At 39.3% G+C, this 17,614-nt stretch overlaps 1 protein-coding gene across 8 annotated transcripts in view; it reads left to right on the top strand.

Annotated features, from left to right (window-relative positions):
• The window catches only part of arfgap1l.S (arf-GAP with Rho-GAP domain, ANK repeat and PH domain-containing protein 1-like S homeolog), a 92,572-nt gene extending 78,452 nt beyond the window's left edge, over positions 1-14,120 (top strand). For 2 of the 8 annotated variants that reach the window (XM_018250451.2, XM_041584659.1), the window contains exons 28-36: positions 9-145; positions 1,831-1,866; positions 5,023-5,105; positions 8,410-8,460; positions 10,184-10,234; positions 11,315-11,378; positions 12,163-12,315; positions 12,535-12,573; positions 13,448-14,120. In XM_018250451.2, the coding sequence (XP_018105940.1) occupies positions 9-145; positions 1,831-1,866; positions 5,023-5,105; positions 8,410-8,460; positions 10,184-10,234; positions 11,315-11,378; positions 12,163-12,315; positions 12,535-12,552 (593 nt within the window). In that variant the 3' untranslated portion in view covers positions 12,553-12,573; positions 13,448-14,120. Of the gene's footprint in view, positions 1-8; positions 146-1,830; positions 1,867-5,022; positions 5,106-8,409; positions 8,461-10,183; positions 10,556-11,314; positions 11,379-12,162; positions 12,316-12,534; positions 12,574-13,447 lie in introns of those variants that run through there. The other 6 variants (XM_041584665.1, XM_041584662.1, XM_041584661.1 and 3 more) reach the window with 6 other exon arrangements.
• The last annotated feature ends 3,494 nt before the right edge of the window (positions 14,121-17,614 follow it).

Genomic DNA, 17,614 nt, shown 5'->3' with positions numbered 1-17,614 from the left:
ATTCCCAGACAGCCGAGTGGGAGATTCCAAGAATGGGCCGATAAAGTTCCGCGAGGAGAAGAGCCTCCTGGGCTTCGGTGTTGCCTTCCACGAGCGATACTTCATGCTGAATAGCACCATGTTGCGCATGTACAGGGAAATACGGGTGCGTGCTCTTGGGACCACAATATTCTGCGTTGGTCACCTTCTTATAGTGTTGCCATGATACCTTCATATCTTCCATTCTTATCTAATATATTCTAATCCTGTCAGTATCTAAGTCTATTCCTGTCTGGCCTATAGAGTGTAGCAAAGGAGCAATAGCCAGTGAATGTTAATAAAGTGTCCCACTATAGACCATTATATGTGATGCAGATTTCTGCCCCTCCTTCACCCTCCCACTGAGGGTCGAGTACTTGGTGCCCATGGGAATATGGCAAGAGGCAGAGCAACGCTTTCTCTTAGTATTAATGAAATGAGCCACGATTGTGTGTTGTGTTTAGTTACCCTTTAAAGAGACAGTGCGGCTCATTTATCAACACTGAGCAAGTTTGCCCATGGGCAGTTACCTATAGCAACCAATCAGCGATTAGCCTTTTGAATCCAGCTGCAAGTAGAACAATGAATGCAGCAATCTGATTGGTTGCCATGTGTTACTGCCCATGGGCAAATTTGCCCAGTGTTGATAAATGAGCCCCGTTAAAGGTCTGAAAAGGTCCAGATGGACAATTATTTAGACTTTGCAAGAACGACACTTTTTTATGAACTTGGGACACAGGAAGTCTAATGAGCAAAACAAAAATTCCACCTGTAATCACCTGAAACATTCGTGTTTCCTAATTAATTGTATACTTAAAGGAGTAGTTCACCTTTAATTAACTGTTAGTATGATGTAGAGAGGGATATTCTCAGACAATTTGCAATTGGTTTTCATTTTTTATTATCTGTGGTTTTTGAGTTATTTAGCTTTTTATTCAGCTCTCCAGTTTGTAATTTCAGCAATGTGGTTGCTAAGGTCCCAATTCCCCTAGCAACCATGAACTGATGTGAATAAGAAACTGGAATATGAATAGGGGAGGAGAGGATGAGGGATAAAAAGTAACAATGACAATACATGTGTAGCCTTACAGAGCATTTGTTTTTTTAGATGGGGTCAGAAGAAGAAGAAGGCAAATACTTAAAAAAACTATAAAATATATATAAATGTTGCTTAGAATTTTAGACCTTCCATAACAAACTTAAAGGTTAACCACCCCTTTACAGGGATAATTCATTGAGAAATCACAATCCGTAGAACTATGAAATATTTCCCCTTTAGGGCAGGGGCACACGGGCAGATTCTGAGAGATTGTTGCCCGGCGACTAATCGCCTCCTCTTTGGGGGCGACTAATTGCCCCAAACTGCCTTCCCCCTGCTAAAATGAAAAATCGCCTGCGGCAATTCAGTCGTGGTGCTTCCATTTCCGAAGTCGCCCGAAGTTTCCTCATGAGGCAACTTCGGAAAACAAAACCCCACAAGTGCCATGCCACAGGGGATTACGCATTCTAGCAGGTGGAAGACAGTTTGGGGCGATTAGTTGCCTCCAAAGAAGAGGCGATTAGTCACCGGGCGAATAAATCTCCCCGAATCTCCAGGTGTGACCTTACCATCAAAGAGACACTTCTATTGCACTAAAGCAAATGCCCCAAACTGTAGCTGAAGTGTATGAAATATTTCTTGCCACTCAGTTCCCCTTTAATGCCCCTCCAAGAATCTCTCCCCTCCAGGGACCAATCAGAATCAGGCGCTGCAGTCACATGTTTGCTCTTTGTGCTTCTCCCGCATTGTAACCCGAGTCCTTTATGAAGCAGAGCGGCAGGCGGGCGAGTCTGTCTGCGGAGAGTGAGGTGAGAGGTGGGCGGGACTCGTCTCTCTAGACGTATCCCCTTTCTTTGGTGCTGGTGACGGATCCAATCAGAGCCTTTAATCCTATGCACTGGTTCTCACCTGGGACAAATTCACCTTTTCTATACAGGACCTGGCAGTTATCTGAGCAGCCTTGCAATTGGTCTTCAGTTTTTCTTCTCTCATTTTCTCCTTCATGCCAATTCATGGTCGTTAGGGTCGGAGGGAAAATTTAAATATGGAGGCCAGCAGCATATTCTTGTTTTATTCTTTGTTTCACTTCCCCTTTAATGTGCTGATATAAATAACTCTGAAGCCCTTCATAGACTTTCATATATGAGATAGGAAAAAGGTTTTCCTGCTGCAAATAACTCAGTCCTGCTGTTGCACAAATGAGGTCCATACCAGTCTTAAAGTGATACCGCTCTCATTTTTATCTGCCCTTTAACTCCATCCTGTAGCAACTGTAATGTAATGGCATTTCTTTGCTAAGAACATTTCAGCTGATTATCTCTTAAAGGACCAGTAACATCAAATAAATTTTTTTATAAAAACATAGAAAAAAAACCCACCAAGACAAATTAAACTTTAAAATCGCAAATTCTTTATTAAAGGAACAGTAACATCAAAAAATTAAAGTGTTTTAAAGTAATGAAAATATCATGTACTGTTTCCCTGCACTGGTAAATCTGATGTGTTTGCTTCAGAAACACTACTATAGTTTATATAAAGAAGCTGCTGTGGAGCAATGGCGGAAATTGAAAAATGGCTATATGGCACAGGTTAACTAATGGATAACAGATAACACCATTAGACAGACAGAGCTTATTTGCTATCTGCAGTGTAACCTGAGCCTTTTCTCCTTTGAATGGCTGCCCCATTGCTATACAGCATCTTATTTATATAAACAATAGTAGTGTTTCTGAAGCAAACACAGCAGTTTTACCAGTGCAGGGCAACACTACATTATATTTTCATTACTTTAAAACACTTTTATTTTTTGACATTATTGTTACTTTAAGAAATAACTTGACAAAACTCTACTTGTGCTCCTCTTCAGAAAAGGCGATGATCCATCATGCGGTGCTTGATTTCACCTCCCTGGCTATCTCTTATAAGGAAGGGACTATCTCTTATAAGGAAGGGACTATCTCCTATAAGGAAGGGACTATGTCCTATAAGGAAGGGACTATCTCATATAAGGAAGGGACTATCTCATATAAGGAAGGGACTATCTCTTATAAGGAAGGGACTATCTCCTATAAGGAAGGGACTATCTCCTATAAGGAAGGGACTATGTCCTATAAGGAAGGGACTATCTCCTATAAGGAAGGGACTATCTCCTATAAGGAAGGGACAATCTCCTATAAGGAAGGGACTATCTCCTATAAGGAAGGGACTATCTCCTATAAGGAAGGGACTATGTCCTATAAGGAAGGGGCTATCTCCTATAAGGAAGGGGCTATCTCCTATAAGGAAGGGACTATCTCCTATAAGGAAGGGACTATCTCCTATAAGGAAGGGACTATCTCCTATAAGGAAGGGACTATCTCCTATAAGGAAGGGACTATGTCCTATATGGAAGGGACTATCTCCTATAAGGAAGGGACTATCTCCTATAAGGAAGGGACTATCTCCTATAAGGAAGGGACTATCTCCTATAAGGAAGGGACTATCTCCTATAAGGAAGGGACTATCTCCTATAAGGAAGGGACTATCTCCTATAAGGAAGGGACTATGTCCTATAAGGAAGGGGCTATCTCCTATAAGGAAGGGGCTATCTCCTATAAGGAAGGGACTATCTCCTATAAGGAAGGGACTATCTCCTATAAGGAAGGGACTATCTCCTATAAGGAAGGGACTATGTCCTATAAGGAAGGGACTATCTCCTATAAGGAAGGGACTATCTCCTATAAGGAAGGGACAATCTCCTATAAGGAAGGGACTATGTCCTATAAGGAAGGGGCTATCTCCTATAAGGAAGGGACTATCTCCTATAAGGAAGGGACTATCTCCTATAAGGAAGGGGCTATCTCCTATAAGGAAGGGACTATCTCCTATAAGGAAGGGACTATCTCCTATAAGGAAGGGACTATCTCTTATAAGGAAGGGGCTATCTCCTATAAGGAAGGGACTATCTCCTATAAGGAAGGCAGGGAGGAGAAATCAAGCGCCTCACGATGGATCGCCCGATCGCTTTTTCTGAAGAGGAGCGCAAGCGGAGTTTAAGTTATTTCTTAATAAAGACTTAGTGATTTTAAAGTTTAATTTGTCTTGGTCTTTTTTTCCCTGATGTATACTAACACATTTAAAAAATATATATTTTTGATGTTACTGGTCCTTTAACCCTATCTACCAAACTGTGCAGCTTCACTTTGGGTTTTTTGTTGTTTTTTTTTTGCAGCCCTTGCAGGGCGTGGAGTCTTAACTGCTTTTTGGTTGCTTAAGCTTAAAGGGGTTGTTTACCTTTAAATTAACTGTTAGTATGATGTAAATATTCTGAGACAATTTGCAATTGGTTTTCATTTTTTATTATTTGTGGTTTTTGAGTTATTTAGCTTTTTATTCAGCAGCTCTCCAGTTTGCAATTTCAGCCGTCTGGTTGCTAGGGTCCAAATCCCACCTAGCAACCATGCACTGATTTGAATAAGAGACTGGAATATGAATAGGAGAGGCCTGAATAGAAAGATGAGGAATAAAAAGTAACAATAACAATACATTTGTAGCCTTACAGAGTATTTGTTTTTTTAGATGGGGTCAGTGACTCCCATTTGAAAGCTGGAATGAAACCAACAAATCATTTAATAAATAATGAAGACCAACTGAAAGGTTTCTTAGAATTGGCCATTCTATAACATACTAAAAGTTAACCTGAAGGTGAATTACCCCTTTAATTACCATAGCAACCAGGCGTCAGTTTGGAAGTCAGAATGAAGGGTGAATAGGAGACGGTCCTGATAGAAAGATAAGCAATTAAGAAACAATAATAATAATAATAAATCGCAGGCATGCAGTAGACATTTAAGTCATTAGTGAGACGTAGCACAAAGATTTTATATTCAAATAGATTTGCTGCACCTTCTATACAGGGAGCCCATTGCTGTCTGTCTGTCTGTCTGAGCTCACACACAGCTAACACTTACTTTTCCCTGATACAGAGTCACCGGGCGGAGAAGGAGTGGCCAATGAAAAACCTCACCATTTATTTGGGCATCAAGAAGAAAATGCGTCCGCCCAGCAGGTAAGAAGTAGAGCTATAGGGGGGCAGTGTAACCCCTACTGCATGAACTCTCCACTAGGGGGCAGCAGAGACCGCTCTAATGGCCTGGAGATTTGCTCAAGGATTAAGCAGCAGAATTGACTTCAAATTGAACTTTTTCTGCATTTATATTGTGTCCCCACTGGGAATTCTATTTTCTCCAAGGTGCATGGGCTGTATATATATATATATATATATATATATATATATATAAACATGTTAATAATAATAATTATATATATAAACACACACAATATATGTATATATAAAAGCCGCCCTCCCTTCTTTATGAGCAATTCAATTTAATCATTGCAGTTTCTTTCTTCCTGTCTCTGTGTTTTAAGATGAATACTCGCAAGGACCCCCATCATTTCTATGGTAGAGTCTTCTGCTCTTAATCTTGGGGTTTAACCCTTCCCCTGCTAACATGTTCGACTTAAGGACGGCTCATGAAAAGCACAATAGATTCTATGGCATCATCAGCCTGGAACCCTCCTTGCTAATGGCATAGTTAGAATTTATGTTGGCCATAGAGGTGATTTAAAGGATAAGTAAACCTTTACAATAAGTGAATGTGAAATTGATGAGGGTTCTATTCTAAGCACTTTTGTAATGTACATTTATTATTTGTTTTGATTCCAAGATATTAAGGGATACATGTACTGTTAATATGAATGAATTTTGTTACAACAGCGCCACCTGCTGGTCAGTTTCCCACCAGTCTGACCAGCAAGTAGTCAAGGAAGTTGTCAGGAGAAAGAAAGAGGCTGATGTTCTTCTGCTTAGGAAAGATGTGAGAAAGGTTTCTAATTTTATTCCTAAGCAGAAGAACATCAGCCTCTTTCTTTCTCCTGACAACTTCCTTGACTACTTGCTGGTCAGACTGGTGGGAAATTGACCAGCAGGTGGCGCTGCTGTAACAAAATTCATTCATATTAACAGTTAGGGATGTCGCGGACTGTTCGCCCGCGAACTAATTCGCGCGAACATTGGCTGTTCGCGTCCGCCGTCGTTCGCCAATTTGGGTTCGCCTTAGCTGGCGCTTATTTTTGACCTCTCACCCCAGAGCAGCAGATACATGGCAGCCAATCAGGAAGCTCTCCCTCCTGGACCACCCCCACACCCCCTGGACCACTCCCCTTCCATATATAAACTGAAGCCCTGCAGCGTTTTTTCATTCTGCCTGTGTGTGCTTGGAAGAGCTAGTGTAGGGAGAGAGCTGGGAGTGATTTGAGGGACAGTTGATAGTAAGTTTGCTGGCTAGTAATCTACTTGATACTGCTCTGTATTGTAGGGACAGAACTCTGCAGGGATTTGAGGGACATTTAAGCTTAGGTAGCTTTGCTGGCTAGTAATCTACCTTCTACTGCAGTGCTCTGTATGTAGCTGCTGTGGGCACTGCTCTCTTCTGATCTCATCTGCTGACTGCTGCCTGTAACCCAATAGTCCTTGTAAGGACTGCTTTTATTTTCTTTTTTGTTTTTTTACTTTGCTACTATAAGAGCCCAGTGCTATTAGTCTAGCAGTGTTGGTGAGTGGGACTGGTGTGCTGCTCCTCCTAGTAGTTCAGCACCAACCAGAGTAATTTTTTTTTTTAATATATATATATATTTTTTTATTTTACTTATCTCACTGTTCTTTAACGTGTCCAGTGCTGTTTGCTGTTCTTCATAGTAGTGCACCAATAGTAGTGCGCTTGCAGGCATTGTTTGCCCAGTGTGTTCTTCAAACAACTGCCACCTAGCTGTGTGAGCTTTTTCACATTCTGACTAAATAACAATAATAATTCCGTGTCCGTAAACATCACCTGAGTGATGTTTTTACAGCAGCAATAATATATTCCGTATCCACTACTGTATACGTTGCGCTTGCAGGCATTGTTTGCCCAGTCTTTAACCAAGTGCCACCTAGCTGTGTGAGCTTTTTCACATTCCGTGTCCAGAAACATCACCTGAGTGACGTAGTGTGATTTCTGCCCTTTACAGCACAAAACGCAGCGCTGTGTTAACAATGTATTTTTCAGATACATTTTTGCCCTTGATCCCCCTCTGGCATGCCACTGTCCAGGTCGTTGCACCCTTTAAACAACTTTAAAATCATTTTTCTGGCCAGAAATGTCTTTTCTAGCTTTTAAAATTCGCCTTCCCATTGAAGTCTATGGGGTTCGCGACGTTCGCGAACCGTTCGCATTTTTGGACGCAAGTTCACAAACATTTTTTCCGCCGTTCGCTACATCCCTATTAACAGCACATGTATCCCTTAATATCTTGGAATTAAAGAAAAATAAATAGTGAATGTACATTATAAAAGTGCTTAGAATAGTCCCCTCATCAATTTTGCATTCACTTATTTTAAAGGTTTACTTATCCTTTAAGGGCCTTTGCCACTGCCCTTGGTGATGTCACAGAAATGGAGCCTGGGCTGATTGCTAGATAGGCTTTACAAGGTTCTGTGTGAGTCAGTGCCACTGGACATGGCAGACGGGCATCTGAACCCACAGGCCTGTGCTAAATACAAACAGCTGCTTTGCTAAATGCCCTTTATCTCAGTATAAAGAGAAATTTGATATTAAAAGATCCAGAGTCAGATTGTCCTGTGAGTGAAGATTCACATCGGGCTGAGGTGTCTCAGTGCCAGTCTGCGTGGGCACAAAGGCCATTGCTGTGACATCAAATCTCTTTGTCATGGAAACACTTTGGCTGTGCCAGTTGCTAAGACACAATCCGTAAAACCCCCCACCCCCCAACTGCCTTGGGTTTGGCCTTGCAAGGGTTAACTCTCTTTGTTGGATTTCATTAAGCCCATGAAACAAGCAATTAATTACATTGATGATGATGATGACGGCAGATAATGGACCGGCGCATTTTTGTATAAAAACCCCGATACATTTTCTCTTTTTTTTAAAAATTTTTTCCTGCTTCCATGGCAACAAAGTGTTTCCCAGACATTTCTGGTCTTTATTTATCTGCTGTAACGAGGGCAGTTTTAGGGAGGCAACAACGTGCCAAAAAAACAACGGGCAAAAAAAAAACCAGACACAGCCCTTTTGGTTTATTTTCTGCAGAAATTCTTTAAAAAAAAAACAAAAACCCCAATGTCACATGATCAGCAGGATAAAGGGCAAGTAAACAATCCGTTATTGATCTAGTGGGATACAATGCTCTGTATCTGTCTGTTGGGAAATAAATAGGCCCAGTTTTTATTCTGTCATAAACCCATATCTCGTTTATGTGATATACTTTCCCTTACGTATTTAATGAGCTTTTTAATGGCTGGTCAATGGCAGGAATGAGAAGTGTAAGTCTGACAAGAATGACAAGCAGGAGAAGACACAATGGTAAGATGATGGTGCTATGTGTATATTTATATATATATATATACTGTATAAATGTATTAGACTTCTTCTCTCCTCTCTCCTCACCTGGGTCCTATGGACTGTCTCCCCCTTGCTGTAGATCAGGGAACTGCAAGTTATTATGTGAGGCCGGTGGATTGACAGGTGTTAGATTCTTCCTGTAGGAAAGGCCAAAGCAGCAATAATAGGAAACTAATTAGGAACTTTCTCCTGGGCCGTTTGAACCCAGTAACCCCCCAACCCTCCCTAAATCTGTGTACCCTGGTCAAAAGTCCAAAATGCTTCCCTTTGTAGTAGCCTTTTGTCGATATTACCCCCTCTGACTGGGTCCATAATACAGTCTATCGGCATACATTTAAATGCTGATACTGGATGTCTCGCATGTAACCAATGTTGCGCTACGGGCTGTTTCGATATATATATATATATATATATATATATATATATATATATATATATATATATCTCTACATGTTAATAATAATAATTAGATATATAAACACACACAATATATGTATATATAAAAGCCGCCCTCCCTTCTTTCTGAGCAATTCAATTTAATCATTGCAGTTTCTTTCCTCCTGTCTCTGTGTTTTAAGCTGAATACTCGCAAGGACCCCCATCATTTCAGAGTCTGCTGCTCTTATTCTTGGGGTTTAACCCTTCCCCTGCCAACATGTTTACAGACTTAAGGACGGCTCATGTAAAGCACAATAGATTCTATTGCATCATCAGCCTGGAACCCTCCTTGCTAATGGCATAGTTAGAATTTATGTTGGCCATAGAGGTGATTTAAAGGATAAGCAAACCTTTACAATAAGTGAATGTGAAATTGATGAGGGGGCTATTCTAAGCACTTTTGTCATTGACATTTATTATTTATTTTTAATTCCAAGATATTATAGATACATGTACTGTTAATATGAATGAATTTTGTTACAACAGCGCCACCTGCTGGTCAGTTTCCCACCAGTCTGACCAGCAAGTAGTCAAGGAAGTTGTCAGGAGAAAGAAAGAGGCTGATGTTCTTCTGTTTAGGAATAAAATTAGAAACCTCTCTCACATCTTTCCTAAGCAGAAGAACATCAGCCTCTTTCTTTCTCCTGACAACTTCCTTGACTACTTGCTGGTCAGACTGGTGGGAAACTGACCAGCAGATGGCGCTGTTGTAACAAAATTCATTCATATTTACAGTACATGTATCCCTTAATATCTTGGAATTAAAGAAAAATAAATAATGAATGTACATTGCAAAAGTGCTTAGAATAGCCCCCTCATTAATTTTACATTCACTTATTTTAAAGGTTTACTTATCCTTTAAGGGCCTTTGCCACTGCCCTTGGTGATGTCACAGAAATGGAGCCTGGGCTGATTGCTAGATAGGCTTTACAAGGTTCTGTGTGAGTCGGTGCCACTGGACATGGCAGACGGGCATCTGAACCCACAGGCCTGTGCTAAATACAAACAGCTGCTTTGCTAAATGCCCTTTATCAGGATAAAGGGCAAGTAAACAATCAGTTATTGATCTAGTGGTATACAATGCTCTGTATCTGTCTGTTGGGAAATAAATAGGCCCAGTTTTTATTCTGTCATAAACCCATATCTTGTTTATGTGATATTCTTTCCCTTACGTATTTAATGAGCTTTTTAATGGCTGGTCAATGGCAGGAATGGGAAGTGTAAGTCTCATCTGTTTGTGTTTCAGCCTGGGATTTACTGTTGTGTATAAGAATGACAAGCAGGAGAAGACACAATGGTAAGATGATGGTGCTATGTGTATATTTATATATATATATATACTGTATAAATGTATTAGACTTCTCTCCTCTCTCCTCACCTGGGTCCTATGGACTGTCTCCCCCTTGCTGTAGATCAGGGAACTGCAAGTTATTATGTGAGGCCGGTGGATTGACAGGTGTTAGATCCTTCCTGTAGGAAAGGCCAAAGCAGCAATAATAGAAAACTAATTAGGAACTTTCTCCTGGGCCGTTTGAACCCAGTAACCCCCCAACCCTCCCTAAATCTGTGTACCCTGGTTAGGGATGCATCGAATCCAGGATTCAGTTTGGTATTCAGACAGGATTTGGCCTTTTTCAGCAGCAAATTATTTTTAGATTATTAGATTTGGCCAAATGTTTCATGAAGGATTTAGGAATTCTGCCAAATCCAAAATAATGGATCCCTAACCCTGGATTATTTCTCTTATTCTCTGGGCTTCCTATTTCTGGGCTGTTCTTCCCTTGGTCATGCAGGTTGGGTTTACAGGGAGATTAACTCCATTAGTTTTAACTGATTGCTATTGCCATACAAATGATTATACTGGGAAACCCTATTAGGCCCCTTTGGATTGATGTTTAGTCCAATATCTCAGCGGGTGTCTCCTGGGACCATTTGTTTTGACAAAGGTTATGCACTTGAGCAAAAATAACATAAATGAAAGTGCTGCCGGCTAATTGAGAAGAATTTGGGGGAGGCGTGGATAACAGACTGTGCAGCTCTAGTCAGTGTTGCTAAAGTGAATTAACTGCTGTGAAGAGGCAATAACCTGAGAGATGGAAACATGATTTTGCCTCTTTATAGGTCCTTGGTGAGGCCTCACCTTGAGTACAGGGGGGCGGATTGAGGCTCCAGTCCTTAAGAGGGATATTAATGAGCTGGAGAGAGAGTGCAGAGGTGCTACTAATTAGACCTGGAACAAATGTAGTTCATTTTACTATATAACTGTGAAGCATAATGTTATAAGATGTGTTATGAGTCTAGTTAGCCATAGCAACCAATCATCTGGAAGCAGATCAGTCAGCTGTGTGTCACAGTTTACTTTCCTCTGCTGTTGCAGGTACCTGGCCTTTGATACTGAGAAAGACATGAGGGAGTGGTTTGCGGCATTAACCTTTGTTCAGGTAACTCGCATTTCACTTTTTTTTAGCTTATCAAACAAACAGACTTTCCCAAAATTCACTATTGTTATGACAGTTTAGTAATATGTTGTTATTTATAAACCTCTACCTCAACCCAGTATCCGAAGTTCAATGCTCAATGTGCCCATCAGTCCTCCTTACTTAAAGTGGCATATACTCCCAATACTCGCCAATAATAATTCTCTCCAGTTGTCCTATCTTAATTGTACTTACCAGTACTCATCCTCTAATTACACATCCACCTGCCTTTATTGCATGACTTTAAGCTCACCGGGGCTTCTTGGGTAGAAATGTTCACTGGGGCTTCTTGGGTAGAAATGCTCATCGGGGCTTCTTGGTAGAAATTCTCACTGGGGCTTCTTGGGTAGAAATACTCACTGGGGCTTCTTGGGTAGAAATGCTCACTGGGGCTTCTTGGGTAGAAATGCTTACCGGGGCTTCTAGGGTAGACATGCTCACTGGGGCTTCTAGGGTAGAAATGCTCACTGGGGCTTCTTGGGTAGAAATACTCACTGGGGCTTCTTGGGTAGAAATACTCACTGGGGCTTCTTGGGTAGAAATACTCACTGGGGCTTCTCGGGTAGAAATACTCACTGGGACTTCTAGGATAGACATGCTCACCAGGGCTAAACTAAACCTGCTTACCCGACGTTCATCTCCCCCCCCCCCACTGATGTTATGAGTTTGTCATGAAACCATTGGTCCTTCTACGCAACTCCATTGTTTACACGAGTGTCACATCCAGTTGTTTGTCTTTGTGTCTCAGCACGGCAGTCTGTGGCCAGAGGAGGGGGCTATACTGCGGCCACTGAGGACAAATTTGGAGACCAGGCTGGGGAACATGTCCCTCATCCCTATACGAGGCAACGAGAATGACATAAGGAGGAGCCTGTCACAATTAACCATAGATCCAGTCTCCGTGAGTAACCGCTCAATAACCTGGGCAGGAAGGGTGGGGAGGATACTCGGGGCACATAGAGGGGTGTTTGGGCAGGAGTAGGACACACATTTTAACATCATTTCTATATCATGTATTGAACCAGCGAAGACTCTTAAAGTGCTTGAGGGCCAAGTCTGTGTTACAGACTCCTTTTCCTTAAAGAAAACTAAACTCACCAAAATTTCTCTCTTTTTTTAGCTTCTCGGCAATGTATGAGGCCAGTGGGACGAGTCAGAGGTAAATATTCTCATTCAAATCTTCTCTTCCATTGTGACTTCTATTTTAGCAGTGAATGGAACAAACCTTTGCACTTATCACTTATCACTACAGACTGGTCAGTTTATATAGTTTAGTATCTACTGCAATCTGAGAATCTACCACTCTAATCCTTGTATAATGGTTAATGTACCCCCTACTGTAAATGATAAGGATATTAGAAGTCACTGAGGGGTTGTTCTGTGACCATATAAAGGCACAAGGCTGCAGGCTGAGTTATACAGGGAACTCTGAGTATCACTCATGTATTATAAGGGATAATGTACCCCCTACTGTAAATGATAAGGATATTAGAAGTCACTGAGGGGTTGTTCTGTGACCATATAAAGACACAAGGCTGCAGGCTGAGTTATACAGGGAACTCTGAGTATCACTCATGTATTATAAGGGATAATGTACCCCCTACTGTAAATGATAAGGATATTAGAAGTCACTGAGGGGTTGTTTTGTGACCATATAAAGGCACAAGGCTGCAGGCTGAGTTATACAGGGAACTCTGAGTATCACTCATGTATTATAAGGGGTAATGTACCCCCTACTGTAAATGATAAGGATATTATAAGTCATTGAGGGGTTGTTCTGTGACCATATAAAGGCACAAGGCTGCAGGCTGAGCTATACAGGGAACTCTGAGTATCACTCATGTATTATTAGGGATAATGTACCCCCTAGTGTAAATGATAAGGATATCTAGTCTTTAGAGAGGTTTGTGAGCATATAAATACATAAATACAGTATATCTCTGTAAAAATGTTAGTAAAAGTGCAAAAATGACCTACCTTCCCATTCAATATATGCATTTGCACCTACTAAATTAATTCCTCCCAATCCTCAGCTCAGACTTTGTGTATAAAGGAATGAGCCCCACTCCAGGACTTCAGAAGGTCAGTGTCGGAAGGAATAAGGGAGAATAAAGTGGAATCAGCGGAATCCTCAAAAGTCACTGGAAACTCTGGGACTCGCATTTTAACTCGCATTAGAACTGGACCTGTGTTCGGAATCTACAGAATCAAGTATTTGAATCCAAATTGCACAGTAATGTCCTGCCCTCACTGTGGGATCCTTTGTGGAAATCTGTAAATAAGCCACGAGATTTGCCCCAGGACTTTCACATGCCCGGGCTACTGGTCCAACGCGGGTTTAGGAAGACGATATGAAGGGACAGGTGACCTTGATCCAACTGGAGACGTCTCTTAGAGTTGTAGGGGACACTGTATAATATATGTGTACGGCTGAGGGGCCAATGGGGTCCTTCTGTGGGGCCATCAAGCTGGGAGCAGGGGGACCAACCTGGAACTTCCGTGGGGGCGTGGCCTGGTCTTTGAGGACAAAGTGCCTTATTTTAAGAGGATCGTCATTGGGAGACTTTTAGGCAATGGGCCCTTTTAGGGCGGAGCCACATTTGTCGCAATTGCTCAGGACATTTACGTACAATGATGATCTGCAGCACTTCTTTATCTTCTTTATCTTCTTTATCTTCTTTTCTTTATCTTCTTTATCTTCTTTTCTTTATCTTCTTTATCTTCTTTTCTTTATCTTCTTTATCTTCTTTTCTTTATCTTCTTTATCTTTTTATCTTCTTTTCTTTATCTTCTTTATCTTTTTATCTTCTTTTCTTTATCTTTTTTATCTTCTTTATCTTCTTTTCTTCATCTTCTTTATCTTCTTTATCTTCTTTATCTTCTTTTCTTTATCTTCTTTATCTTCTTTATCTTCTTTTCTTTATCTTCTTTATCTTCTTTTCTTTATCTTCTTTATCTTCTTTATCTTCTTTATCTTCTTTTCTTCATTTTCTTTATCTTCTTTTCTTTATCTTCTTTTCTTTATCTTTTTATCTTATTTTCTTTATCTTCTTTATCTTCTTTATCTTCTTTATCTTCTTTAGCTTCTTTATCTTCTTTATCTTCATCTTCTTTATCTTCTTTATCTTCATCTTCTTCATCTTCTTTATCTTCTTTATCTTCTTTTCTTTATCTTCTTTATCTTCTTTATCTTCTGTATCTTCTTTATCTTCTTTATCTTCTTTTCTTTATCTTCTTTATCTTCTTTATCTTCTTTTCTTTATCTTCTTTATCTTCTTTTCTTTATCTTCTTTATCTTCTTTTCTTTATCTTCTTTATCTTCTTTATCTTCTGTATCTTCTTTATCTTCTTTTCTTTATCTTCTTTATCTTCTTTATCTTCTTTATCTTCTTTTCTTTATCTTCTTTATCTTCTTTTCTTTATCTTCTTTATCTTTTTATCTTCTTTTCTTTATCTTTTTTATCTTCTTTATCTTCTTTTCTTCATCTTCTTTATCTTCTTTATCTTCTTTATCTTCTTTTCTTTATCTTCTTTATCTTCTTTATCTTCTTTTCTTTATCTTCTTTATCTTCTTTTCTTTATCTTCTTTATCTTCTTTATCTTCTTTATCTTCTTTTCTTCATTTTCTTTATCTTCTTTTCTTTATCTTCTTTTCTTTATCTTTTTATCTTATTTTCTTTATCTTCTTTATCTTCTTTATCTTCTTTATCTTCTTTAGCTTCTTTATCTTCTTTATCTTCATCTTCTTTATCTTCTTTATCTTCATCTTCTTCATCTTCTTTATCTTCTTTATCTTCTTTTCTTTATCTTCTTTATCTTCTTTATCTTCTGTATCTTCTTTATCTTCTTTATCTTCTTTTCTTTATCTTCTTTATCTTTTTATCTTCTTTTCTTTATCTTCTTTATCTTCTTTTCTTCATTTTCTTTATCTTCTTTTCTTTATCTTCTTTTCTTTATCTTTTTATCTTCTTTTCTTTATCTTCTTTTCTTTATCTTTTTATCTTCTTTTCTTTATCTTCTTTAGCTTCTTTATCTTCTTCATCTTCTTTATCTTCTTTTCTTTATCTTCTTTATCTTCTTCATCTTCTTTATCTTCTTTTCTTTATCTTCTTTATCTTCTTCATCTTCTTTATCGTCTTTATCGTCTTTATCTTCTTTATCTTCTTCATCTTCTTTATCTTCTTTTCTTTATCTTCTTTATCTTGTAAATGACCCCCTTTCCGCCCCCGTGTTTGTAAGTCACTTTATGAGTTTTTAAAGGTCATTTTTAACAATTGTTTTTATTTTGGTGCTGAGATTGTGCCCCTCCAAGTGCCGACAACACGGCAATGATGATGCTGTGGCTCCAAATGGGATAAAATCTCTCATTTCTTGGTTTTCATCACAAACACAACTTTCCCATTATCTTATTACCCCCCAGTCTGTAGCGGTGATGCCCGCGTGGGTGCGGAGCTTCTATAATAATTAAAGTTGCCTTTAAATTTTTAAATTAACTTTTATTCTGTTAAGGATGAAATGTGCTTGGCCTTCTGGATCTGTTTTATAATTCTACCTCTTTGCAAAGTGCAGCTTACAATCTTACATGGTTGCTGGGGTGTGTTTGCCTAGCAACCAGATGTGTGTATACATTCCAGGCTTCAAAACAAAAAGTTGTATCCTGGGACAATTAGCAGAGGGTGCGGGAAGTTTAGTTATTATTTAACTATGTCGTTAGCATTATACTAAAAATTAACAGTAAAATGATTGTTACTCTGACTTTTACTAAAAGATTCACATTATAAGGAATAATATCCTTTGGGACTCAGTATCACTGCACTCATCCAGTTACTCTGGTTGCTATGGGCAACTGCACTGGCTCACTTTTGCCCCTTTGTTGGTAAATGTTGGTGTTTTTAACTGGGTACTGAATTATTTAAAGGGGTGCTTTATCTTTAAATTAACTGTTAGTATTTTTTATTTTTTTGTGGTTTTTGAGTTATTTAGCTGTTTATTCAGCAGCTCTCCAGTTTGCAATGTCAGCCATCTGGTTGCTAAGGATCAAATTCCCCTAGCAACCATGCACTGATTTGAATAAGAGACTGGAATATGAATAGGAGAGGCCTGAATAGAAAGATCAGTAATAAAAAGTAGCAATAACAATACATTTGTAGCCTTACAGAGCATTTGTTTTTTTAGATGGGGTCAGTGACCCCCATTCAAATGCTGCAAAGAGTCAGAAGAAGAAGGCAAATAATTAAAAAAAACGATAAAAAAATAAATAATGAAGACCAATTGAAAAGCTGCTTAGAATTAGCCATTCTTCAACATACTAAATGTTAACTTAAAGGTGAACCACCCCTTTGTAACTCTGTATAATTTTCATTGATGCAATTCCTTACAAATTGTCATGCTATGTGAAAGTTATGTTTTCTCTGAAAAATTTTCATAAATAAAAACATTTAAAAAAAAAAAAAAAAGGTGAACCACCCCGTTAACACTCGGTTATTGACCACCCATGGGATGATTTTGATGGCAAAATATCTTCATTTCTCAATTTGCACCTGATGCAAAATATCCCACAGGCTGAGGCTTTGAGTTGTAGTTCAGCAGCGGCTGGAGGGTTGCAGCTTGCACACACCATGATTATGTAATGTACCCCCTTTCCTATGTCCTTAGATTGGGGTCTCCTGTTCTCTAAAAGCTCTCCTGCCCCCCACCCAGAGTTGGGAACTGTATGTTCTTATTAAATGCTTATTTTGTACAGATTTGCCTAGTTGTGATGTAAATAATAAAAACCAGTTGCACTTAACCTCATTTCTGTGTTTGGCTTCAGCCGGGGCCATTAAGGGCCACATTATTAAAGCCCTGCGTTTCTTGTTGGCGCAATATAAATAAATGATGATGATGATTTCCTGCACATTCTAATGCCCGGGTTGTTGTACTGTCACCCGCCTGGGTACAGATACAAATATCTTACCTCCCAACATTTTGGAAATAGAGACTTTTTTTTTGAACATGTCCATTTTTGTGGCCACACCCCCTAATTATCATATTCAATTTACGAAATTTGGCAGACTATGAACACATTTCTGTGGTTTTTATGTGTTATTACAGTTTTGCTAATGAAGTTGAATTGCCCTTTAAGCTGCAAGTCACAGTTTCCCCAATAGATCCGCTTATCTTAAATTGTTACAATTGTTTCTTTGCTTATCTTAAATTGT

The sequence above is a fragment of the Xenopus laevis genome, chromosome 2S (assembly GCF_017654675.1).
Source record: "Xenopus laevis strain J_2021 chromosome 2S, Xenopus_laevis_v10.1, whole genome shotgun sequence".
Taxonomy (NCBI): domain Eukaryota; kingdom Metazoa; phylum Chordata; class Amphibia; order Anura; family Pipidae; genus Xenopus; species Xenopus laevis.
This window is presented reverse-complemented; position numbering and strand designations above follow the sequence as displayed.